At 41.4% G+C, this 26,247-nt stretch overlaps 1 protein-coding gene across 1 annotated transcript in view; it reads right to left on the bottom strand.

The window, feature by feature from the left end:
• Positions 1–26,247, bottom strand: part of EYA4 (EYA transcriptional coactivator and phosphatase 4) — a 481,052-nt gene that overhangs the window by 384,009 nt on the left and 70,796 nt on the right. The window contains exon 2 of the mRNA XM_068231595.1: positions 333–426. Within this exon, the coding sequence (XP_068087696.1) occupies positions 333–365 (33 nt within the window). The 5' untranslated portion in view covers positions 366–426. The remainder of the gene's footprint in view (positions 1–332; positions 427–26,247) is intronic.

Below are 26,247 nucleotides of genomic sequence, written 5' to 3'. Positions count from 1 at the left end.
AGAAAATCAGAAAAAAGTGAAGCAGTAACTAATATTTTAGTTCACACCAGAACTCAAACCTGATTCCTCACTTTACGCATTTACTCTTTCAGTCAAGTCTTTCTTGCACCCGTCTTGGCAAGATGTAGTTAAGTGATACCCATCACTGGTTGAGTAGAACAAATGAGTAAATTGTAATCCACTAATGTAACCAATAAAGGGTATTCATTCTAAAGTTTGCTGTTTCTTATAGTGATTCATGTTTTACGATGCACTGCTATAGTGCCTTGATAAATCAGTCTCAATGTTTATATTTTTAAATTAATGGCTGAATAAAACAACACATTACTTACTGATTGCTCATTCAGATCCTGAGAGTCGTCCATGAAGGTTTCTCAACAAAGTCCAATTATTTGTTTTATGTGCCGTATCTTCAAAAATGGTAATCTATATTTAGGAAAAAGGAAAAAAATGGTATTCAAGACACAGTACTGTGTATTTACTTAATCAAGGTAATTGTACATGTTAAATAATTAATATTGTACATACCTGTGAATCACTGTCACTATTTTTGTGACATTATTCACATTTTTGGATAAAAGGGGCTGTGTCAAGTCTTGCCTATAACTCTGAATGTTCCTGTTTGTGATGATTAACTGCAGCTAAAGGTTTACTGCTAATGTTCAATGTCCTTGGTATAATTGTCAAGTCTGCTTGATAAAAGGAGCTAAATGTATTAAAATCTACAAATAAGCTTTTATTTGTAGTTGGGCATTAAAAGGTTTTACCAACAGTAACAATTATAAATTAACAAAAAGTGGCAAAAATGACTCTACAATGCTGCTAGATACAAACTGCAAAAGAGCATCGGTGAAGCAAAAAAATATTATTCAAACAGACTTGATGAAAAATGTACCACAATGGACCCTTCTACTGTACAGGAGATCACCAATTACAAACATAAAGTCTGACAATCAGTAGACAGTCTGCAGTTTGCGAATGAGCTGAATACATTCTAATGAAGATTTAACAATAAATGCCTTCCATACAGAGAAAACCCACAAGATTTGAATCTCTACTAACAGGGAGACAGCACTTCCTAGATCTGAGCACTCCAGACAGTCAATGTCTCCACCCCTTGCACACCCTCTATCAGTATGCAAATTAGAGCTTAGCAAAAAATTAGTAAGGCAGCTGGCCTAAACTCTGTGTCTGTGAAATATTTAAAATTCTGTGCTGACCAGCTAGCCTTTGTGTTCACAGATATTTTCAATACATCTCTGTCTGAAACTGTCAATGGCCCCTGCCTGTTTCAAATGCTCAACCGTTGTCTCAGTTTCCAAAAAATCAAACCTTCCATGTCTAAATGACTATTTGCCAGTTGCCCTTACATCATTGGTCATGAAAGCATTTGAAAAACTGATAATGGCCTATCTGAAATCCATCACAGATCTCCTGCTGGGCTCTTTGCAATTCGCCTACAGGTCTAATAGATTCAAGGATGATGCTGTAAACAGGTGTATGCATTATTTACTAGAGCATCTAGACTCCCCAGAAACATATGCCAGAAATTTTGTTTGTGGATTTCAGCTCTGCATTTACCACCATAATACCATCGCTGTTACACAGCAAGCTCTCCCAACTAAGCATACCTGATCCTATCTGAATGGATAACCAACTTCTTGACTGACAGGAGACAGCAGGTTAGGCTGGGGAAACATATCTCAAGCTCTTTGGAGCACCCCAGGGCTGTGGGCTTTCCCCACTGCTTTATACACTGTACACCAATGACTGCATCTCCACAGATCCATCAATAAAATTTCTGAAGTTTGCAAATTACAGAACAGTATTTGGCCTCATACAAAATGGGAATAAATCTGCATACAGGCATGTAGTGAGATAGCTTTCTTCATGATGCAGCATCAACAGCTTGGAACTTAATGCTCTTAAGACCATTGAGATGATAACAGACTTAAGAAGGACCCAGCACCTCCCCCAAATCATATAATCATAAATGGATCTAAAGTGACCCAAGTAGAGTCATACAGTGACACGAGTAAAGTCATTCAAATTTCTTGGCTTACCACAAAAATGAATGGTGCATTTCTATACTGTGATCATAGAGTGATCATAGAATCCATCATAACCACATGGTGGCGAAGTGGTTAGCACTCTTGCTTGCAGCGCTGGGTCCCTGTTTTGTATCCCAGTCAGGACATTATCTGCATGGAGTTTGTATGTTTCCCCATGCATGTGTGGATTTCCTATTGGCAATCCAAAAACATACAGATAAGCAGGACTGGATATACAGTTCAGGAGCCTATAGGCACAGATGTTCTGGTGCCCTAAACCCCGCCCTTTACTAAAAGCCACACCCACAAGTCACGCACCCTTTCTTACCAGCCAGCGTCTGCCTGTGAACTCACACACGTGACAAGGCCAGTCTCTCATGTGTCACCCTGTAAAAAAGTCAGCTTGCAGTCTGGACATGAACCCCCCCCCCCCCCCCTCCATAAAGCATACCTCCTGTCATGGGCGTCCGCAGAAAATTTTCCAGGGGGGGGCAAAAAGGAGGGGCGGTAAGCTGTGCGGCGCGCGTAGCGCGCCGCGCCAAAAAATGGGTGTGGCCAAGGACCAGAATGCGGGTGTGGTCACGGGTGGAGCTAACTTTACATGAATTAAGCAATGGTGGGACATTAGACTAGGACAGTGGTGGCGGCGAACCTTTTGGAGGCCGAGTGTCCAAACTGCAACCCAAAAGTCACTTATCTATCGCAAAGTACCAACATGGCAATTTAAACTAAATACAAACGTTTTAACTCGTACATGAACATTATGGAAAATCCAAGTTGAAAATAAACTGTGAAGATAAACAATTTCATCCATCCTACTCCTGAAAAATGTATTCATCTTTTTAGAACGTCCCAGTTTTCATTTTCTGTTTTTAAAAAAACTAAAAAAGTAGGTTTAATGCTATCATGATGATGATTCAGCTTTTTCCATAGTCTCGCAGTCAGCAATCATGTGACCCTCAACAACACAAATTCAGCAATCATGAGGCCCCCATCAAGACAAATTCAGCAATCATGAGGCCCCCAACAAGACAAATTCAGCAATCATGAGGCCTCCAACAAATCATGAGGCCCCCAACAAGACAAATTCAGCAATCATGAGGCTCCCAACAAACCGTGAGGCCCCCAACAAGACAAATTCAGCAGTCATGAGGCACATAAATAGACAGCATTTCACAATATAGACAGAATGCCCCTTAATATGGTAGACACCTCTCACCTGGCTTCTGAATTTTCCTCTACTGGCGGTGATGCTGGGCTGGCCTGGCTGGCGGTGATGCTGGGCTGGCCTGGCTGGCAGTGATGCTGTGGCCTTTTTGGCAGTGATTCTGGGCTGGTTGACTGGTGGTGATGCTGGGCTGGCTGGCCTGGATAGTTAAGGTAGCGCCAGGAGCCCTCCAGTGTGGGTAGTGACAGGAGCCCCCCGAGTTCAGGTAGTGACAGAGACCCACAGTCTAGGTAGTGACAGGAGCCCCCCAGTTCAGGTAGTGACAGAGACCCACAGTTTAGGTAGTGAAAGGAGCCCCCCAGTTCAGGTAGTGACAGAGACCCACAGCTTAGGTAGTGACAGGGACCCCCAGTTCAGGTAGTGACAGGGACCCCCAGTTCAGTTCAGGTAGTGACAGGGACCCCCAGTTCAGGTACTGAAATGGACCCCCAGTTCAGGTAATGACAGGGACCTTCAGTTCAGGTAGTGACAGGGACCCCCAGTTCAGTTCAGGTAGTGACAGGGACCCCCCAGTTCAGTTCAGGTAAAGACAGGGACCCCCAGTTCAGTTCTGGTAGTGACAGGGACCCCCAGTTCAGGTAGTGACAGGGACCCCCAGTTCAGTTCAGGTAATGACAGGGACCCCCAGTTCAGGTAGTGAAATGGACCCCCAGTTCAGGTAGTGATATGGACCCCCAGTTCAGGTAGTGACAGGGACCCCCAGTTCAGGTAGTGACAGGGACCCCCAGTTCAGGTAGTGACAGGGACCCCCAGTTCAGTTCAGGTAGTGACAGGGACCCCCCAGTTCAGTTCAGGTAATGACAGGGACCCCCAATTCAGTTTAGGTAGTGACAGGGACCCCCAGTTCAGGTAGTGACAGGGACCCCCAGTTCAGTTCAGGTAATGACAGGGACCCCCAGTTCAGGTAGTGAAATGGACCCCCAGTTCAGGTAGTGAAATGGACCCCCAGTTCAGGTAGTGACAGGGACCCCCAGTTCAGGTAGTGAAAGGGACCCCCAGTTCAGGTAGTGAAAGGGACCCCCACGAACGCTACAGAACCCCTTGTGCTGTCCCCCAATGTAAAGTGTGCGCCCAGGTGCCCTGTGCGTGTCCACCAATGTCTCAGCACTGCTTCACATACACACATCCTGGGTGGCTACTGCCATATACGTGGGTGCATGTTGATGTATACGCATACCCCGACAACTACGTAGAGCATATGTATGTGAGGCAGTGCAGAGACGGACACTGACAGGTAACATACACTGCACAGGGAACCCGGGGACACACTTAACATTATGGGGTCAGTGCAGGGGTGGATGTGGGGTCACAAGGCTGATTCTCGACAGAGTTCATGCTGAAATCAATCGAGAATCAGCTTGTGGTGTATGGGCAGCTGACAGATCTCTCTCTGATCAGATTAGTCAGAGAGAGATCTGTCTCTTAGTGGATCTGCCCACAATCGTTAGATCTATGGGCACCCTGGTCCCTGAGCAAAGTCCTAGATAATTGTTCTAACTTAGTGTGCCCTTGTTTATTTCCCCACCCTTCCCCCCACACTGTCAGCATGTATGTATTTATTGCTGCTCTTTCTCCCCAGCAGGTGGTCAGTCTCTGTTTTTATCAGGAGTGACAATCTCCTGATCTCCTGGCAGCAGCGCTGATTAGAGCAGGGGATGTGTGAGTCTCCTGACAGGCAGCTATGCACTGTGAGCCCTCAGAGCTGTGTATATCAGCATCCTACTGTTCATATGCTACATGCCGATATACACAGCTCTGGGCTCACACAGGGAACAGCTGCCTGTCAGGAGACTTGTCCTCTCTCCTCTACGCTGATTCCAGTCTCCCACCCCCCGCAGCTCGCCCTCACCTCTGCCATGTTATCACATTCAGGGGGATGCATTGTAGCAGCACTCGAGACCTCGAACGTCTGGCTGGTGGGGGCGGGGCAAAGGCGGGCCAGTGGCAGATCTACAAGCTCTGTGGATAGGATACTATGCTATAAGGAAGGGGCGGAGAGGTGGGGAAGAGCTGTGTCTCTATTGGCCAGGGGGCGGAAGGAGAATGTAGTAAGAGCGCTGTGGGGAGAATGAATGAACGATCGGGAACTTTAGTAAATGTTAGTAGTGGACGGCCAGGGGGGGGCAGCTGGCGGCCAGGGAGAGGCAACTGCCCTATTTTGCCATATGTAGGGACGCCCATGCCTCCTGTACAGTGGCAGGGGAGAGGGGGGAATAGCCTTTGCTTGAAGGACAACCAAAGCAAAAATAAACTAATTAAATAAACGATTGTATCAATCTGACTTTTATAGATATTCCACAGTTTTATTTTATGTTTAAATCTACTTTTTAAGTTTTAACTCTTTTATTGTTTTTGCTCAATGACACATTCATTGAAGTATGCCTGATCTAAAATCTATGAACTACTGACCCTTTTTATCTCTTTCCTGCTCTCAGAAGCCATTTTCTGCTAGGAAAGTGTTTTATAGTTGGAATTTCTTATCAGTGAGGTCACATTGTAGTCACTTCCAGTCAGGACTGAGTCAGCACCTGATATTTTACTCTTTCAGGCAGAGAAAGAAAAAAAGGAACACAGCATAGTTATTGGTGTTTTTGGCACTGTGCATACCCATGTCTATCTCATCCTGTCACGTCACTTTGAGTATCCTTTAACTATGGGAGGCTGCTTCTCTAGCGTCCCATCTATGTGGGCTGCGTTGTGGGAGTCCGCTGTGACCAGGAGTTCAAAGATTTCACCTGTGGAATGTGCTCCTGGTCATTGCAATGCATGCTGGGAGCTGTAGTTCGTAGATGTGAGTACATCTCCCGCCAAGGTGATGCATAGACTGACTACATCTCATGCATAGCGACAGACGGAAACATGCTCCAGAGGTGGAATCTTTGAACCCCGAATTGCTCTGGACTCTCATGGCACTCTCCACAAGGACAGAGGGGCTAAAGGAGCAGCCGCCCACAAGCAATGGCGCTCCCCTCAACGGCACACTGCGTTACAAACCTCCCTTATGGGGAGGATTAAACGAGAAAAGGTCCTGGGTCCAGTGCACTTTAGCGCACGCACACACAGACACACACAGACACACACATATATACACACACAGACGCACGCACGCACGCACGCACGCACGCACACACACACACACACACACACACACACACACACACATATACACACATATACACACACACAAACAGGATCCAGTGAAAGTTAACACATACACCACACACAGGATTCACATTCAGTGCAAGATCACACACACACCACACATGATTCAGTGCTAGATCACACACACCACACACACAGACAGACACACACACACACACACACATATACACACACAGACAGACACACATACACACACACACACACACACACACACACCACACACACTGTACACACACACACACACACACACACACACCCACTGTACACACACACTGTACACACACATGTACACACACACTGTACACACACACTGTACAGACACAGGATCCAGTGAAAGTTAACACACACACCACACACACGATTCACATTCAGTGCAAGATCACACACACAACACATGCGATTCAGTACAAGATCACACACATACCACACACACATCACACACATGATTCAGTGCAAGATAACACACACACCACACACACGATTCAGTGCAAGATCACACACACACCACACACACATGATCCATTACAAAATAGCACACACACTCGCTCTAAAACACCCTCCCCTCCCAAATAACAACGGGGAAAAAAGCAAAGTACTTCACCACAAATTTGCTCTCTCTCCAACTGTCTCTCTCCTGCCGCATTAATGTCCAGAAAGAATGCAGCGGCAGCAGCAGGAAGCACTCACCCGATGCCTCGGATTAATTAACTCCCCCGGCTGAAGTAAATGTGCTGCCAAGTCTCCTATAGTAGTGGTGGCAGCCAGCAGGAGGGATTTGGAGTTACATCGCCGGATGCTGCAGCTGAGCGGAGGGGGCGGGCGCGATGCTCCGCAGAGTGGAGTAGACCAGGCGGCTGTAGTGTCCCCCTTATATGATGTGCGTGCGGCCACATGTGACATGGATGGCGCCGCTCTTCGGGGCTGTTTCAGCGGGTGAGCCATCAGAGTAAAGAGGAATGCGCCGCATGGAGCTGCGCCTCTCCAGCCTCTGCTTTTAGCTGTGTTAACGGCACTCTGCTGGGAGGGAGACAAGGAGACACGTTCGGCAGCTACTGACCGCCTTTCACAAACGGGTCGCCTGTAGGCACGCGCCTAGTGTGCCTTATGGTAAATCCTGCCCTGCAGATAAGCTAACTGGTTTTCCCCCTAAATTGGCACTAGACTACGATACATGCACTACATGATACATATATAAAAATATGAATATGGTAGGGATGAGATTGTGAGCCCCTCCGAGGGACAGTTGAGTGACAAGACAATATATACTCTCTACAGTGCTGCAGAAGATGTCGTTGCTATATATAATCCCAACTTTCCCAATATTGAGGACAAAGATGTCTTCCCTACCTGCATGTGTCCCAAAAATGAGGCGGTGAAATTGAACAGGGGGTTAATTATACTATTTTAGATAGTAAGCCTTTGGCAGGGCTCTCGCTCCTTGTGTATCCTACTTGATCATGCATTCTGCCCACTGAATAATGTAAACTTGTATTATTGTGACTACTACTCCAGTGTATGATCTGGCATTGTGTCCCTTACTGCTTATTACCTGTATTGTGTTGTCTGCCCCCTCCCCCCACCACACACATTGCCTGTAATCTTATTAATTGCCCAGTGTTCTGTAATATGTTGGAGCTATATATATATATATATATATAAATAAAATAAATAATAATCATTATCATTTCAGTACTCAAAAATAACCACACCTGCCCAAGTAAATAGGTAAAAGGTGAAATGTATTACCTCCTACCCATGTGAAGAAAGGCTGAGAAATAAAAGAACAAAAACACTGACAGCATGAAAAAAGTTTACTATTTTACTTTTAATTAAAAAGTAATGAAACTATCCCTGATATAAATGGAAATTCTGAGCAGGTGCTTGTGAAGGCATCGCCATACACTTCAGTGCTCTGTCACAGTGAGTGAAATCACCCTGTATGTGTCATCATCATGAATAAAGAAGACACTCCTGTGAGAGTATGACAAAGGTGTGCCACTGAATTTTGCATTAAGCTTGGGATGAGTGGTAATAAAATTCTTGAAAGGTAATGGCAAGCATACAGTGATGAAACAATGAGCTGATGACTGCTGCACTTGGGTGGTAGAAGCACTCTAAGATTGGCAGCACATGAGAGAACGAGGAAGTGCATTTAGGAAGGCCAATCACTACACTTACAGATGTCAACATTGCCAGGGCTAAAAAGCTATCCAAAGAATGACACAAGGATTTTAGCTTCATCACATTATGATAGAGAAATCATGTGTGCCCAGGTACCCTTGTTATATCTCCCAGAAGAGCAGAAGCAACTCTCAGTCAAAGATACTAGAGGTGAAATCTATTGTTTTAACCTAAATGCCTCCTGCAGTCTCTTCCAGCCTTTTCACAACTGATGTGTGCATGCGCAGAAAACCGAGCACTCTAGACTGTGGGCGCGCAATCAAGGACGTGTGCAGCCAGGCCAGTGCCTGTGAACTACTGTGTGACTCGTCAACCTGGAAGAGGCTGTGGGGGGCATTTAGGTGAGAACAAGGGGGATGGAGGAGAACAGAGGGAGCGGTGGGCATGAGGACTGCTTCCTATACATGCCTGCTCCACCCTGTTTTTATAATAGGTTTCAGCTCTGGTATCCTTTACAGTATGAAAATCTCTGATGAAATATTGGACAGGATTTACAATTATTTAAAGGGATCCTTAACCACTTAACGACCGCCTAACGCCGATCGAGCGGCCTTTCCATGCTAGTTCACGGAGGCTGTCTCCGTGAACAGCGTGCGAGCCGCCGATCGCGGCTCGCACACGTAATGTAAACACGCGGGGAAGAAATCCCCGCTGTTTACATCAATACGGCGCTGCTACGCAGCAGCGCCGTGACGGAGATTGGCGATCCCCGGCCTCTGATTGGCCTGGGATCGCCGTCATTTGATAGGCTGAAGCCTATCCTAACCGGCGAAGGACGGATATCCATCCTGCGCCTCACATAGGGGAAGAGAGAGGGAGGTAAGGGGAGGGAGTGCACAATATCGCTGCGGAGGGGGGCTTTGAGGAGCCCCCCCCCCGCAAATCACAGGCAGCCGGCGGCGATCAGACCCCCCATGCAGGACATCCCCCTAGTGGGGAAAAAAGGGGGGAAGTCTGATCGCCCTGCCTTTTACCTGATCGGTGCTGTGGGCTGCAGAGCCCGCGCAGCACCGATCATTAAAAATCCACGTGGTCCTTAAGTGGTTAAGCCTAACAAAAAAAATCAGTTTTACTCACCTTGGGCTTCTACCAGCCCCCTGCAGCCATCCTTTGCCCTAGCAGTCTCTCACGGATCCTCTTGTCCCACGCCGCCAGCTAGTTTAGTTTTGCCGACAGGCCCGACAGGCCTGGCCATGCGTAGTTTTCTTTGCGTTCCTGTCCGCAATAGTGTCCTGCGCAGGACGCTATTGCAGGCGGGAATGCAAAAAAGGAGCCAAGTGCCCAGGCCTGCGCAGGCGCAGTGAGCCTGTCGGCTGAAAATGACACTAGCTGGAGGCGTGTGACAGAAGGATCGGCATATGCTGGTGTGTGAATAGTAGGCATTAATATATTTTATTAGCTCCCTTGTGAGTTTAGTTTGATGCACTATCTGTCCCGGGCCAGGAGAGGACATCAGGATATGTGCTCCTAATCTTTTAGATTTGATGCAATGAATGTTTGCAATGTTTGCATACGAATACCTGGGTACTTCTACCCAGTGTAGTGGACTACACAAGGGAATGCGTTGTTTTGTAACTAAGACCACCAACTAAGACCACCAGCTTTTAACTTGTAGGGAGAACGGCGGTGCCTGGATGATTGAGCCATGTGAATGCATTTGTTTGTACATTTGCATGTGAGTGTGCAAAGGGTTAACTGTTTTTTTGCTATTTTTCTGGCCACACTCCCTTTAGCACCTCCATAACAACTCATTTAAATGTCCTAACTTGAGGGAATGTGCCTGGATATATGTATCTTCTTCCTCAGGAAAGGCATGCTTCTGCTGTTATTTGGTGTGCATGATGTGATCTTATAGCACTTTGCTCCCTACAGACAGACATTTCAGTGTTACTACCCTTTCTGAAAACCCACTGGGTGGAGCAATGAGGAAGAAAAGACCAGATTGTTCAAGAATCACTGTTTATTGTTTCAAGTTAATGCCTGGCTTGGCCGGATGCTGCTGCTGCATGAAAAGACATCTTCAGGAAGGACTCCACAGATGAGATGGAAAATGCCTTTGTGATGCCTGTTACGCGTCTTTGAATCAGTTTTGAAATGTTGTAAAAATGACATTCAGCATGAAAGCCTGATGGGGAGGGGGGAATACAAAGGAAACTGAGGTCCGGAAAGACACAGAAGAAAAAAACAAAGAAGAAGCCAATAGTGCAATATGTCTATACGTCAAGATAAATAAGTGTAAAGCAATTTCAGGTTGCAGGAAATGCAATTGCTGATATGGCTTATAGAGGATAACCCCCCTCTGCTTTGGTCTGCAAAGTTTTACAGAGGTCACACACATGGTAGATTGTGTAGTTCCTAGGGATAAGGGCTACTCAAAACACACAACTTAGATAGAACAAATAGAGGATGTGCCCAAAAGGTATAAAACAATTAAAACAATATGAAAAGGTATGGTAAGCTTACTTCTCCTGTGGAGAAATCAAAAACTCAATTGAGATTTTCTAGAGTTTATTGCACAAAAGGTATATACCCGAGAAACGCATTGTTTGAAACTTTTGTGCAATAAAATCTTGAAAATCTCAACAAAGATTGTGTGTTTTTCTCTTTTGTGTCTTTCCGGTCCTCGGTTTCCTTGGTCCACCCCACATCAGACTTTCATGCTAAATGTCATTTTTACAACATTTCAAAATGTATTCAAATAACAAACAACAGGTATTACACCATTTTACATTTATTCAGCATGAGAGATTCTCCTTCAAAAAATAAAAAAATCTCTGAGCCTGTGAAGACATCTTATACTTAATTAAAAAAAAATAGTATTGCTATTTTTCAATCAGTCCTCATAAATAGATAAGAGGTCAGAAATGATCACTTTTACCTATTCATCTGAGTAGAGGAGAGACCAGAGATCCATTTATACTGAAGGTAAAAGTATACAAAATAAAACTTACAGTGTGGAAGAATAGTTTAATCACTTCACCACTAAGGGTTTTTTTCCCTTATGGACCCAATTTTCAGTGCTCCTCCCATTCTTTTGCCAATAACTTTATCACTACTTATTACACTGAAATGATCTATATCTTGTTTTTTTTCCGCCACCAATTAGGCTTTCTTTGGGTGGTACTTTTTGCTAATTTGTGAATTTTATTTTATTTTGTATGTATTCTAAAGGGACTATGAAGAAAAAAATTAAATAAAATCATTATTTCTCAGTTTTTAGTCATTATAGTTTTAAAATAATAACTGCTACTGTAAATAAAACCCACCTTTTTTATATGCTCATTTGTCTCAGTTATTACAACATTTAAGTTATGTCCCTATCACAATGTATGGCAACAATATTTTATATTAAAATAAATATGTATTTTTTTACGTTTTTTAATTACAATCCCTTATTTGCAAAAAAAAAAAAAAAAAAACAATAATATACCCTCACGGCATCCATATTTTTTTTTTAAGTTTTTTATTATAGTAACTATGGTACAGAAAGGGTTAATGTGGTTTTTATATATATATATATATATATATATATATATATATATATATATATATATAGATATATATTGTGGATGGAAATAATAGTGTAGTGTAATAATAGTGTAGTGCTATATCACAGCTTTCTACACTCCAAGCAAGGTGAAAGCAGTGTGATTTTTTGACTGTTTTTCAATGAATAATCTCTGCTGATCGCTATTCACATGTTCCCATTCACCAATCTGTCCTGTAACTGACGGTCACAAGTGCGAACACAGGTGCACGTGCCTTGCATCAAAAGCCATAGACAAATATCTACACCTCTGGCATGGGAAGAGTATTCCTGTGGTGCGTAGATATACTGCCGCGGCTACTGGTTAAGTGAATGGGGCATTCAGTTAAACTACTTTTCCCAGTGTAAGTTTTATTTTATTTTTTACTTTTTACCTTTACCTTTACCTTGTGTAAATGGGTCAGAAATGGTTGTTCAATTGCCACCTTATTAAAGCAGACTTGAACTCAGAACTTGCTCTAGAAGATACGCACCAGCATAATAACCTTTAAAGAAACACATTACTTTGTTACAGCTGGTACAAATCCTAAAATAAATCTGTACTGTTTCTACTTCCTGCTTTCAAGGAAGCAGACATATTGTTAACATCCTGTGCTTTCAACTGAGCTTATCTGCCTTATCTGCCATGGCAGTCAGTTGACCCAGGGGAGAGATCAAATTACAACTCATCTGTGATTAGACATAGATGAGGGGGAATTAGACAGGCTACACTACCTAAGTACATACAGGGCATTTCAATATGTTTTCTGTCAGTCTTGTGCTCAGGTTCATTTTAAGAGGGGATCAACTCTAAACACTACAAAGGAACCAATTTAATTACCTCAACTTCTTTTTGGGGTTTATGGGGTTGGGAAAGTCCCCCTTGTCACTCAACATGTGACCATTGCCAATCAACATTGTGACCAGAGTGTCTTGTATGTGATATTGGGAGTTTTTTTTTTTTTGCCCCCCCCTACTTATAGTGTATTTTACTAATGTCGGAAGTCAAATGATTTGGTTTTAGAAAGAGGATGGAGTCTCACAGACTTATCCCACCATCCTGGCCTGTTAACCAGCATGACTAATAAAGGACTTGGGGAGAGGACTACCATACTACCTGGTACCCACGCATACTAGCTTAGCAATGAAAGACAAAAAATGAAACTAGTTTTAAATCAGAGAAATTAGACTTTACAGCTTCCAATACAAGTAGGCTACAATAGTAGTGTACTTGTATTATCATCTGTCAGCTATGAATTACTGCAGACGTATCTATGCATTCTGACACGATATTACATCTTCCATTGCTGGCGAAAGAGGTCAGAGAATGTCTAACACTTGCATCTCTCTAGATTTACCAATAGCAACAGAAAAGCCTGAGTTGGCCTTACCTCCCCTCATCCATCTTAGAATGCCCAAACAGAAAAAGTAAAAAAGCAGCCTACAAGGCTGAGCGGTGTAATTAAGGATCATTTTCATGAGCTAAATCACAGGTATTTTAGAAACAGATATAAAGGCCATAAACAACATTTTTGGTTGTGCAAAGAGGAACTTTGTCATATATAACTGATTTATAAAATGGCAACATATTCTGTGGCGCTGTTGGTTATATAACTTGTTTTGGAGGTGTGGAACATATGTGCACATAATCTGTAAACTGTATATGTTCTTTTAATTTCTTTTTCTCCTGTAAACACTCATGTTACATAGAGTAAATAGCTAAAACTTATACACTCTAGAAGGCAGTTACAACTGCTAGCACAGCATCATCAGGCAGTGAGGCAGACATAATTCACATCGATTAAACTGCTGTTCTTCAGAAAAACATTCTGTGAAACAGTCTGCTCAGACAGCACAACACTACTAAATGTGACTGGGCATTGGGCCCAGGCTTAAATACCCCTTTCCAAATCCTAGCAGACTAAATAATTATTTGAAGTGATCCATTCCAACTTTCTGAAAGACTACCAAAGATAATTTAAGTTAATGGAAACAGTGATTTTAGCAAGTGTCTAGATGTAAATTTTGCTCAAATTGATAGTTATAAAATTTACCGCATTTGCAGTTGTTATAGAAACTACTCTTAACAAATAAAGTGAAAGTGATAATTTACAAAATAAATAAATACAACTCTTTGCTTACACGGTAAGATTTATCACTGCTATTACTTATTTTGATGAACAGTATATTTTCTCAGATATCATTATATTTGCCAAATTCAATTTAATGCAAACCTGGAAATAAACTCAAGAGTTAATTAATTGTATGTGTAGTAGCCATGGTGTTTAGAAGTTCTTGGTGTCTCATATTCTTATGTTCAATTTAAAGAGACACTGAAGCGAAAAAAAATATATGATATAATTAATTGGTTATGTACTATGAATAATTACTAGAAGATTAGCAGCAAAGAAAATATTCTCATATTTTTATTTTCAGGTATATAGTGTTTTTTCTAACATTGCATCATTCTCTAATATGTGCAGATTACACAACACTCAGCATTCAAAATGAGTCTTTCAGAGCAGTCTGTGAAGTAATGACCTCTCCTCTGCCAGAGGAAGTAAATAGTTAACTAACAGTTGAGATAATAAAAGTCAGAAAACAGTCCTCTCCATGACTTTGAAAGTCGTAGAGATAATGGCTTTTTTGTATAGAGATAACAACTTGAGTTTCTTAACTCTTCCTGTACTGGAAACAATTAGACTGATGTATCTGATCTTAATGTTTTATTTCCTAGCTGTACTACACATACAAATCATAATATCATAGTTTTTTTTTCGCTTCAGTATCTCTTTAAGGGGTTAAATTACAGCAGCCACATCAGTTATGTAAACAATCCGGTTCATTCAGCCCCTACCAAAAATAAAGAATTATTTTTGAATGTGACAGGCACCCTTGTTATGATTGTTTGCTCATTGCAGTTAAAACTGTTTGGGCTTCTATTTACTTTTCAGGAGAGCTGCTATACATTCAATTGCCTTATTTGTAATTACATAAAGCCCTGGGTTTATTAACTCTTTCAATGAAAAAAAAAAAAAATATATATATATATATATATATATATATATATATATATATATATATATATATATATATATATATATACTGTATAGTGAACACTGACAAGTTCTAAGTGGGTTTGGTACTACATAAACCAATGTTTAACTCATTATATCACATGTAAGTTCAGATACGTTTCAAGGAGGCCACTGGATATTGCTTAACAAGCAGATTAACGGACAGTAAACAAGCATTGTCATGTTTCTGACCCACTGTACAATTACAACAACGGTAACGTTTAAACTGTAAAGCTGAAATTGGATGGCACGGTTGGCACCTGACTAACTGTGCATAAAAAGACCAGCTAAAGAGCTATTGTTTGGCAGATATTTGTTTTAGTTTTTAGTCTGCAGTTTCAACAGTTTGAAGAAGGCAAAAGAAGAGGGTTGAGGGTTAAAGACCCATTCTATCTCACATGCAAATGTGCTTTATATGCAAAATGTAACATTAGGAGCAACTTCCAAGAATCATTGAAACGATGAGCTTAGGTAGAAGACCATTTCCCAGTTCACATTCTGCCTTCAAAATCATTAAAAAGAATCTCCAGCCACCCGAATCATCTGCTATCAGCATGATGACTGCGTGGTTGACCTGTATTTTTTGGGTTCAACCCCACCCAAAGTTTTGCTCATGTTTGTATAGAAGAACATACAAGTAACGAATATAAGTTGTGAAAGGTAACCTAAAGTAAGAGGAATATGGAGGATGACATTTTCATTCTCTTATAAATAATGCCAGTTGCCTTTCTTCTGTGCTGATGCTCTGCCTATATTAATGTTGAAAGTCACTGGCCTAGAATAAGCATGCAGATGAGATGCTTTGACTTTTGTCTGGCTCCACTGGCTGCATGCTTGTTGCAAATGTGTGACTCAATAGTAACTAAAGACAAAAACTCAGCATGACAGCCATGCTACCATCATTGTTTATAAGGGATTAAATATAGTAGCCTCTGTATTCCTCTCAATTCAGGTCCCCTTGAATAAATCTGTATAATATTACAAACCAGGATTGTGTACTTTTCTGCTCAACTATTTGGCTCCAATTTATCAAAGATTTGCCTAAGCTTCTTTAACCTGCACTTTACCTGAAGTACTGTATTTGCAGTACTGTACTTGTATTGCAGATAGGTGTGAAGGTGATAAAAAAGAAAAAACTCATATGGGTTAATTTTTTGTTCTGGATGGATGTATTGTAGATTACATATGAAGCAAATGTATCATGAATGTGGGGTTGCAAAGCAGGTTTATGCATTACTGAACAATTACTACCAGAAACTCTGTTGTTTTGGTACCCTTTATGTGAATTTGACAGTACTGCTTTTATTTAGTTTTGATGGTACATTTAAACTATAAGTAAACACAAAGCTTTTTACAATCATAGTAAAAGAAAAGCTGCCAAAGACCTGCTGTGCAGCATTTGCAATTTCTGTTCCAATGAAACTATTTATTGTTGTCAAGCATAATATTCTACATCAGGTTAAATATTAAAACAGCAGTCTTACTAGTTCCGCTAAAATCTATAAGATTGCAGAGTGAGTTCCTTACCTAGGAGTGAGTTAGTGATAATTAGGAGATCGAGGGCCGAGGCTATAAAAAAAATCACTTGTAGGACAAGTGCAAAATAATTAAAGATTTTTTTTAACTAACCTATATGCGAGAGCTACTCATTTAAAGAGAACCCGAGGCGGAATTTTTAAATCTTAATAGTTCTCAGAGGCATGTTCTGTGCACAATCACAAGCCTCTGTGTCCTCGTGCTGCTGCCATCAGCCCCCCCCCCCCCCCCCCGGCTCTGCTGTCCCCCCAGCAAAATACCACCAGGCTAGCAACAATCTGCTTGTCGCTAGTCTGCTATTTACCTGCGCTTCTCACTCTATTGCAGGATCCCCCCACCACTCTCCGGCTCCGCTAGCTTCCTCCAATCGGATGCTAAGCCGGGACCCCAGAAGTTCTGTGATGGAATGAAGTTGTAGCCAATTACTCATGGCCAGCAAGGAGCTAGTAAACAAGTATGTGGCATATCTCATCTCAAAGAGCTGCGCAGAGTGCCCCACGTGTACAAGCAAGCTGCTGCCATCTAGTATTGTCCAAAACTGCGGCAACCGGAAATGACATCAAGCAGCTTGCACTCCACAGTGCAGTCAAGGCTCTGTCAGCTGAGACTTCCTGGATGCGGGGGCAATGCAAAAACAAACCAATAGTGCAGACTGCACCTAATGTTGATAAACTGTGCACACACGCATGCACTTACTTAGAAACTTCTTGATTTAGTAACGTGTAAAGCAATACAAATTCCCAATCCGGATTTTGGCTCACGCCTTCAGATTCAGGTTAAGAATGAACCTACAGTCCCTATCTCGTTCGTTAACCGGGGACTACCTGTACTCAGGGATGCAAATACTTCCGAAAGCCTTCACAAGGACTCCAAAGGCGTAATTGACCATTTGGTCAAATAACTTTCACAGGTGGACATTGGTGGACCAAGGGAATGGAGAGAAAACTGGGAAGGTTCTATGGGATCGAGAGAATTCTTTCTCCAAAAATGAATCAAACTTTTTTCAGGGGTACTTCAGTTTTATTGTAGATGTTTGTAGCTATCTCAATGAAGTTCTGGCAGGGCCGGATTTTCTATTAGGCAAGATAGGCATATGTCTATAGGTGCCTTATATGGGAGAAGCGGTCCCCTTCCTCAGATCACTGACCTCGGGAGGTTATAGTCTAATCCCTGCCTCATATCACTAACCTCAGGCACTTTAACACTAATCCTTGTCTTATGTCACTAAGGAGATATAAGAAAGTGATTAGAGTGTAAGATTCTAAGGGAAGTTAGTGACATAAGAAAGGGATTAGAGTTCAGAATATTTTTACTTGGGGTGTACCTTTTGTTCAGGGGCCCAGTTTAGGGCACCAGAAAACCTGTGCCTATGGGCCTCTGCGTTGTAAACCTGGCCCTGAGTTCTGCTGCTATTTATTGCAAATCTTCTTAAGCAAATCAATCCCATGTAGCTGAAATCCTTAGAATCTACTTTCATACTGTAATTTCCTCAAATCAACCTATATAAAATTCTTATAACTGTGGCAGTTATGCCTAATAGGCATACTCAATGTATCTAATATGGTTTTGCATTAGAGATGTCTACTCGGTTCTTTCTTAAAATGCAATGTAGACAGAGGTCAGCATTCTCCAGGTTATAATTACAGGTGTTGATGGTGATGTGTATTTCTAGAAAAGCAGATGTCACAGGATTAAAATACTAACTGTGCTGTTCAGCACAAGTCATCATATTTAAGATTAAAAATAACATTCAGTTTGGAAAGTGCTTCACTTTAATCTGTGAAGAAAGCAATCTATTATTCACCAGAACCCTGCAGAATGCATTATTCATAAGGAGACTTGTTGAGACTGTTTCAGCTATAAAGTTCACTAGCATAGTTCCAAAGAAACAAGAGGAACAGAAAATTACACTGCCCCCCCCCCCCCCCCGACTTAAACAGTGTAGCTGAAAAATTTAAGCAACACCATACTATATTACTGTGAAATATTCTCACTGTGTATGTAACATTTACAAGGCTGTCCACTTTCAAACTTTTACAATTATTGCATACAAATTTAATTTGCTCAGTTCCTCGTCAGCTACATGTAAAAAATAAATCACTTTTCAAGATTTATATGCTTTACAAAAAATCTTAGTATGTTTAACCAGACCTGTTGAAGTGCCTTTTTTATACCGTTTTAATGTGTTTCAACGTAGTTTAATTTTAACTATGGCTACCTTCCACTTATAAATCTTAAATTTGTTCCTTCCCATGGAAGTAATTTGTATAATAAAAACATTCTGCTCTTAGGAAACTTCATTTCTTAAGTGGGCCTCCAAAGCCGATTTTTTAAGAGCAATCCATTAAAACAACAGCCATTACTATTACGGGTTTACAGTAATTCACAGAATAATAAGAGTGTACATTGTTGTGCGCTTCCAAGTGCAGAAATATTGGTTATTTAGAGATTAAATACACCAGCTACAATTCTGTTTTTTTCCCAATAATTCACTACAGTGTTCAATAAATAACATTCAATTTCTTAACACTAGGATGACATTTAAACATCTTTGTCATGCTAATGTGCTTGGTGAGATACTACATATAGTAGAATTTAATACAATATACAGGAGACTCACTTTTATGTTAATTATCTTGGTTTCAGCATTGGAAACATTTCCTATATCTACAGTATATACTGATGTATATTAGTATGTAACCCCAACCTCTCTGATGCTTAGCCTAAGCAATGATGTCACACAGCCTTCTGCCCTAGAGCACTCTGGAAGACAAGGTGCTGGTCTTCTCATTCCAAAAGAAACAAACATTTCACAGTCACTCACCTTGCCAGCGGTAAAGATGCCACCATCTGTGATAAATTTAAGAATCCAATTCAGGATGAGGACATTTTTTGCAACTGTTAAATGATGACTAATTAATTTATAAATTAATATTGTAAAGAGGGGACACTCACCGGCATACATGCATACATTACATTATGTCTCCATTTTCATCCACTTTTGTTTTAAACTAAACAATGATACTGTAGATAAAACCCATACATTGTATTTGCCAATTTTTCTTGCTTATCACAACATTAAAAATATGTTTCTAGAAAAATGTATGGCAACAATATATTATTTGGAAATAAAGGTGTATTTTTTAATTTTGTGTTTTTGGCTTTCTCACTGTACTGTATACCGTATTTTTCGGACTATAAGACGCACTTTTTCTCCCCCAAAAGTGGGGGGAAAAAGTGCCTGCGTCTTATAGACCGAATACAGGGAGTTTCCGACTTACGAACGCCCGCCGCTACAAACCGCCGCCTCGCCGCGTTGTCGGGGACTCCCTGTAATGTCTCTGCTGTCCTCCTGCACTGCCCATGTGTAAAGTGAATAGCGGTGGTTATCTCCTGTTTACGTAATTAGCGTGATCCCCGGCCGCCTATTTAAAGTAATTCATTCGGTCAGTCACGCTGCCCTTTTGCCCGTGTAAGCTAATTAGCATTTATTCACCCTGCCTCCCACCCATGTGATCTAATTAGCATTCAATAGTGCGCCTCCCGCCCGTGTAATCTAATTAGCATTCAATCACCCCCCTCCCGCCCGTGTAAGTAAATTAGCATTCAATCTCTCGGTGTAAGGTACCGGTAATTAGCCGCATCACTCAGCTGACACTGGAAGCCTGCGATGAATAGCTGCTTCTCTCGCTGACTCCTTCCTCCTATTGCCGGCACTTCCTGGTCGCGTCATTACATACGCGACCGTCACTATGAGGAAGGAGTGAGCGAGACAAGCAGCTATTCATCGCAGGCTTCCAGTTTCAGGTGAGTGATGCCCGCGGCTAATTACGGTACATTACACCGAGAGATTGAATGCTAATTTACTTACACGGGCGGGAGGTGGGTGATTAAATGCTAATTAGCTTAAACGGGGAGGCGGCGCATCATTGAATGCTAATTAGATTACATGAGCGGGAGGCGTGTCATTGAATGCTAATTTACTTACATGGGCGGAAGGGAGGTAATTAAATGCTAATTAGCTTACACGGGCAGGAGGTGGAGTGATGAAATGCTAATTAGATTACACAGGTGGGAGGGCAGGGTAATTGAATACTAATTACGTTGCCTGTGTGGGGGTCTGGAGATTGAACACTAATTACCTTTCATGGGGGGGGGGGTGAGTATGGAACGCTAATTATCTTACCTGGAAGTGAATTTGAACGCTAATTAACCTTACTCAGGAAGATACAGAGATACAATGTTAGTTATCATACACAGGGGGAGACACAGGGGGAGATGCAGGGCTAAATACCATACACTGGGGCAGATGCAACACTAATTACCATACACAGGGCAGATGCAAGGCTAATTACCTTACACAGGGAGGATACATGTAGCTAATTACCAGGGGAGAGATACTGGCTAGGGGGCAAGAGGAGGACATGAAAGGGGACAGGAGGACGACTCCAAGGGGGACAGGAGGACACAAGGGGGACTGAAGGACACAAGGGGGACTAGTGGAGGATATATAATTGGGGGAGAACACGTACAAGACGCTCCTGGACTATGGACACACCAGATTTAGTATTTTTCTTTTTTTTCCCTGGTTTTTGCTCTCTAAAGCTAGGTGCGTCTTATAGTCCGGAGCGTCTTATAGTCCGAAAAATACGGTAGGTAGAAAAAAAACGTTTTGTAAGAATAATACCTTTTAATGGCTAACTAATAGAGGTAAATGATGCAAGCTTTCTGGGATCTAGTCCCCTTCTTCAGGCATATTTCCAGATGTAAGCTGAAGTAAACCACTGATGCAGATAAATGGTAAACACGAAGATGACAGTTGTGCTGGTTACTATTTATCCTTTAGGTGTCAGGTGATCAGCAGGCTGGAGCCAGTGAGTTAGTGCAACCATACATGAAATCCAGCAGGTTTCTGAAGATCATGAAGCCAAATCAATCATGTTACAGAAGGTGTCATGAATCCTGTTTCACAATTTAAACTTTCTGTTAATGTCTTGAACATTTTCATAAATGTGTACTCAGAATTTTTTCTTGATTGATCATTTTTGAAGTTACCCTTAAGAACAAGTACTTTTAGATCTTGCATGCTGTGTCCTGGTTCACAGAAGTGTTGGCCCACTGGTGTGTCCTTTTTACCCTCATTAATTTTGAAGCGGTGATGGTTCATTCTTGTGCACAGTTTTTGTCCTGCTTCTCCTATATAGATTCCTCTTGAGGGGCATTTCATGCAGCGTATCATGTATACAACATTGGATGACTCGCAAGAAAATTGGTCTTGTATTTGATGATATTTCTGTGAGTTTGGTATTTGTATTTGGCTTGTGCTCAAGATATAAGGGCAGGTCTCACACCTTGTGTTATTGCAGGGTAATGTGCCTGGAGTTTCTGGTGTAGATAATGCACTTCTGATAATCATTTGTCTCAAATTAGGAGGTTGCCTGAAAGCAAGCAGTGGTAAATCGGGAAAAACATCCTTCAGGCGTTTGTCTTTATGGAGTATCGGTTGTAGGGCTTTCGATATCTTCCTCAGTGTCTTTAATTTTGGGTTGTAGGATACCACAATTGGGATTCTGTTGTTTTCAGTCTTTGGAGTGTACTTCAACAGTTCCTCTCTAGATTTTAAAGTTGCTCTGTGTATTTGATCATCAACGATTTGTGGATGATATCCCTGATCTATGAATATTTTACGTAGTGACATAAGTTGTCTGTCTCTGTCCTCTGAATTAGAACATATTCGGTTATACCTCAGAGCCTGGCTGTAAACAATAGATTTTTTGGTGTGTTCCAGGTGGAAACTCTTCCATTTTAGGTAAATATGCCGGTCAGTTGGTTTACGTTATATGGATGTTTGTGAAATTCTATCTTATATATAAATTGTGGTATCCAGGAAACTGACATGGGAGGTTGAAAAGCTGAGCATTAACTTGATGTTCTTGTGGTACTCTGAGAAGTTTTTGTGGAATCTGATTAATTCTTCCTGTGATGCTGTCCAGATTAATAGGATATTGTCTATAAATCTAAAATAAGCCCATGGTTTAATTTCACAAGTTGAAAGGAAGTTTTCCTCCAACCTGGCCATAAATAAATTTGCATACTGGGGTGACATCCTACTTCCCATAGAACTGCCCATTGTCTGTAGATATAGATCATTCACAAATGAAAAATAGTTGTGAGTTAGTATATACCTAATAAGTTGTAGTGTGGGCTCTGTTGGTAGATCATTAAGCTGAAGGAAATGTTGGCAAGCTGCAATACCGTCCTCATGCGGAATGTTGTACGGTATTGCAGCTTGCCAACATTTCCAACATTTCCAAAAACTGCACACAAGAATGAACCATCACCACTTTAAAATTAATGAGGGTAAAATGGACACACCAGTGGGCCAACTCTTCTGTGAACCAGGACACAACATGCAAGATCTAATAGTACTTGTTCTTAAAGAGAACCAGAGACGAAGCACCCTCATGTATTTTATTACATTTATCAGTGGGAACATGACAGTAAACACCTACCCTGCTTTTAGTTTCATTCTTATCAGCTTAATTAGTCTTTTAGCAGCTGTGATAAGAATCCCCGACTGGCTCAGTCTAGGTTTGACATGGAATCATAATAGCTGAGTCACTCTTCTGTGGAGTCTTTTCAAGCCCAAGTCTGCCACCTCCTGGCTCAGATTTCCTGCTTTGCATACTGAGAGCTGTGATGACATGGGAGGGGCTGCTCCTGCTGAGAGAGAAGCTCTGAAACAGACAAGTTTTCAGAGCAATAGGCAATATGATCTGTGTGCTCTGTGTGCACTCTGTCTGCATAGATACTGATGATGACTGCAGTTTCATTCCTATGAGAGACCCTTCCTACAGGCAGCTGCACATCATACCAAAATGAAAGCACGCAGATGAAAGGCTGCAGCAGCCTTTCTCATATAGCCTAGATAGTAGCCTAGTCTCATATAGCCTAGACAGCACATCCAGAACAACTCATAACCCGGAAGCAGAAGGGATATGAGCCGGTGGCCATATTTGATTTTTCCTGGAGCAATAATGGATAAAAAACACTAAAAAAGGCACACCAGAGCGGCAAAATTATCAGGTAGAGCATTTATTCTTTAAAAGATAGCGACTGATATGTTTATTTTGTGTGAAACGTTCATCTCTGGTTCCCTTTAAGGGTAACTTCAAAATTGATCAATCAAGAAAATTTTTTTAGTACACATTTATGAAAATGTTCAAGACATTAACAGAAGGTTTATATTGTGGAACAGGATTCATGACACCTTATGTAACATGATTGATTTGGCTTCATGATCTTCAGAAACCTGCTGGATTTCATGTATGGTTGCACTAACTCACTGGCTCCAGCCTGCTGATCACCTGACACCTAACGGATAAACAGTAACCAGCACAACTGTCATCTTCATGTTTACCATTTATCTGCATCAGTGTTTTACTTCAGCTTACATCTGGAAATATGCCTGAAGAAGGGGACTAGATCCCAGAAAGCTTGCATCATTTAACTCTATTAGTTAGCCATTAAAAAGTATTATTTTTTACAAAACGTTGTTTTTTTTTCTACCTATATAATTTGTTTGGCTAACACGGTACAGAAACTTTTTTGCTACTATCACTGTACTGTATAAATAGTTGGAAGCCCTTATTTGCAAAAATACCATCTGAAAATGTGTTGTGTCTAGACTTGCAAGAAACCTCACCCAAAACGCATAATTTCAAGACACTTTCTACAGTCATACAAATTGTTCCTTTATGCATTTCAATAAACCATTTATAATAACCATTAATTTCCATTCTTCATCATGCAGCTTGTAGACAGCTGTTTTAGTCACTCTGGCTTTGTCAGTGGAAGACATGGCTTAGATAAATTTTTAATTTACACACACCAACAGTGTTCCAAGATAAATAAACAAAAGGAGACTCATCACCTCATTCACTCTCAGGTGACCTCCATGTTCAGTTGTTTTGGGCATCTTGCTTTTTCCTGCCTTACCTGCCGGTGGCAATATTCACCTGGATTGTAATGCACTTCTATTGTCCACCAGCAGGAGGTCACTGGCCAACATTCTGGGCAGATTGTATACCTGAAACTCATAGCTTCACCTGTTGATAGCATTGTTTCCCTAAACTATCATGAACTTTCACCAGTCACCAGAAGGAGGCCTTTTGCAGGCAGAACTATATGCACAGATGTGGGCATGAAATTTAAGAACACTTCCATGTCTGAGACTTTTCCAGAACATCTCCTCAGTTTGTGTTGCTTTCTGCTGTGCTGTTTGTGCTCCTTGGCCCCATTTCCTCTTGTTCTGTTACTGTTTTTGTTACTGATTCTGTTGTTCTGTTTTGTTGTGGTTGTGTTTCTTTCCTAACAATTGGTTTAAATTAGGCACCTTCCTATACTTACATTTTGTTTACATAAGTTCCTAAAAATGTCATTTTTTTTAGCATTTTTAGACATTACTTTTTCACCCATTTAAACTATCTACAGCAATTAGATCTAAATGTTTCTACTTCCCTCCTCTCATCCTTCTTTTAAAATGAATTCCCTATTCACAGATGATACTTTTTGTCTTGCTGTCCAATATTTCCTACTATTATCCTTCTTCTAAAAAACACCTTTCAATAATGTTTTGCACTAATCCTACCAATTTGTACAGCTTAAATGCAAGGATTACTTTTCCCAACAACTGTGGGATTTCACTTTTAGGAAAGTCTTAAGAGGGTTTCAGATATACCGTAAATATTTTATTCCCAGTTGACCTTCATATTCCAACAATTTATTTCATTAAGTTTTTATTGAGCAAACAATATTCCACAAAGACATTGTTTTAGGTAAAAATTAATATATCAATCATCCATCATGTACATGCAGGTTACAAACATGTGACTGTGTAGGATGATCAAAGAGGGACACCCTGAGAGAAAAAGCACAGAGAACACGAGAGCCCCAATGGTGTAGTAAATCACAAAAAAGAGTTGTCTGATTTAAGTAGAGAGTGGTACTCACAAACGAAGCTTGCAGGTGGTCAAGCAACCACTGAAGGCAGGTGGTGATTAACAACCCTAACTCCACTCGGGTGTCCAGAAGCACTGGACACGGTCGCACTCTTAGCAAAGATTCCAAGTTGGTTGTAAGAGTGGGAGAACACCTAATCAAAATAGAACACTCCTCCCAGAGGAGGGTGGGTAACACAAGCGGGAAAGAGGCGCCCAACTGGTGGAGACCTTTTTTTAGCTGTCTTTTAACACAGTTTTATCACCATTTGGGCTTCTCTTTCTTCCTTAGGTTACAAACATGTCTTTGAACAGAACAGTAGCAAAAATATTAACCGGTTTATATAATCAGTAACATTAAACAAACTATCCAATGCTATTAAGAACCAGAATTAGATTGAGCCGAGGCCTAATCGTCTCAATACAAGTGATATTGAAAATAGTCTGACAGCATAATGTTATCCATCCTGGCAAGAACCTGATCATA

Source organism: Hyperolius riggenbachi, chromosome 4 (genome assembly GCF_040937935.1).
Source record: "Hyperolius riggenbachi isolate aHypRig1 chromosome 4, aHypRig1.pri, whole genome shotgun sequence".
In the NCBI taxonomy this organism is placed as follows: Eukaryota; Metazoa; Chordata; class Amphibia; order Anura; family Hyperoliidae; genus Hyperolius; species Hyperolius riggenbachi.
Note: the sequence above shows the minus strand (reverse complement) of the source record. Positions and strands in the feature narration are given on the sequence as shown.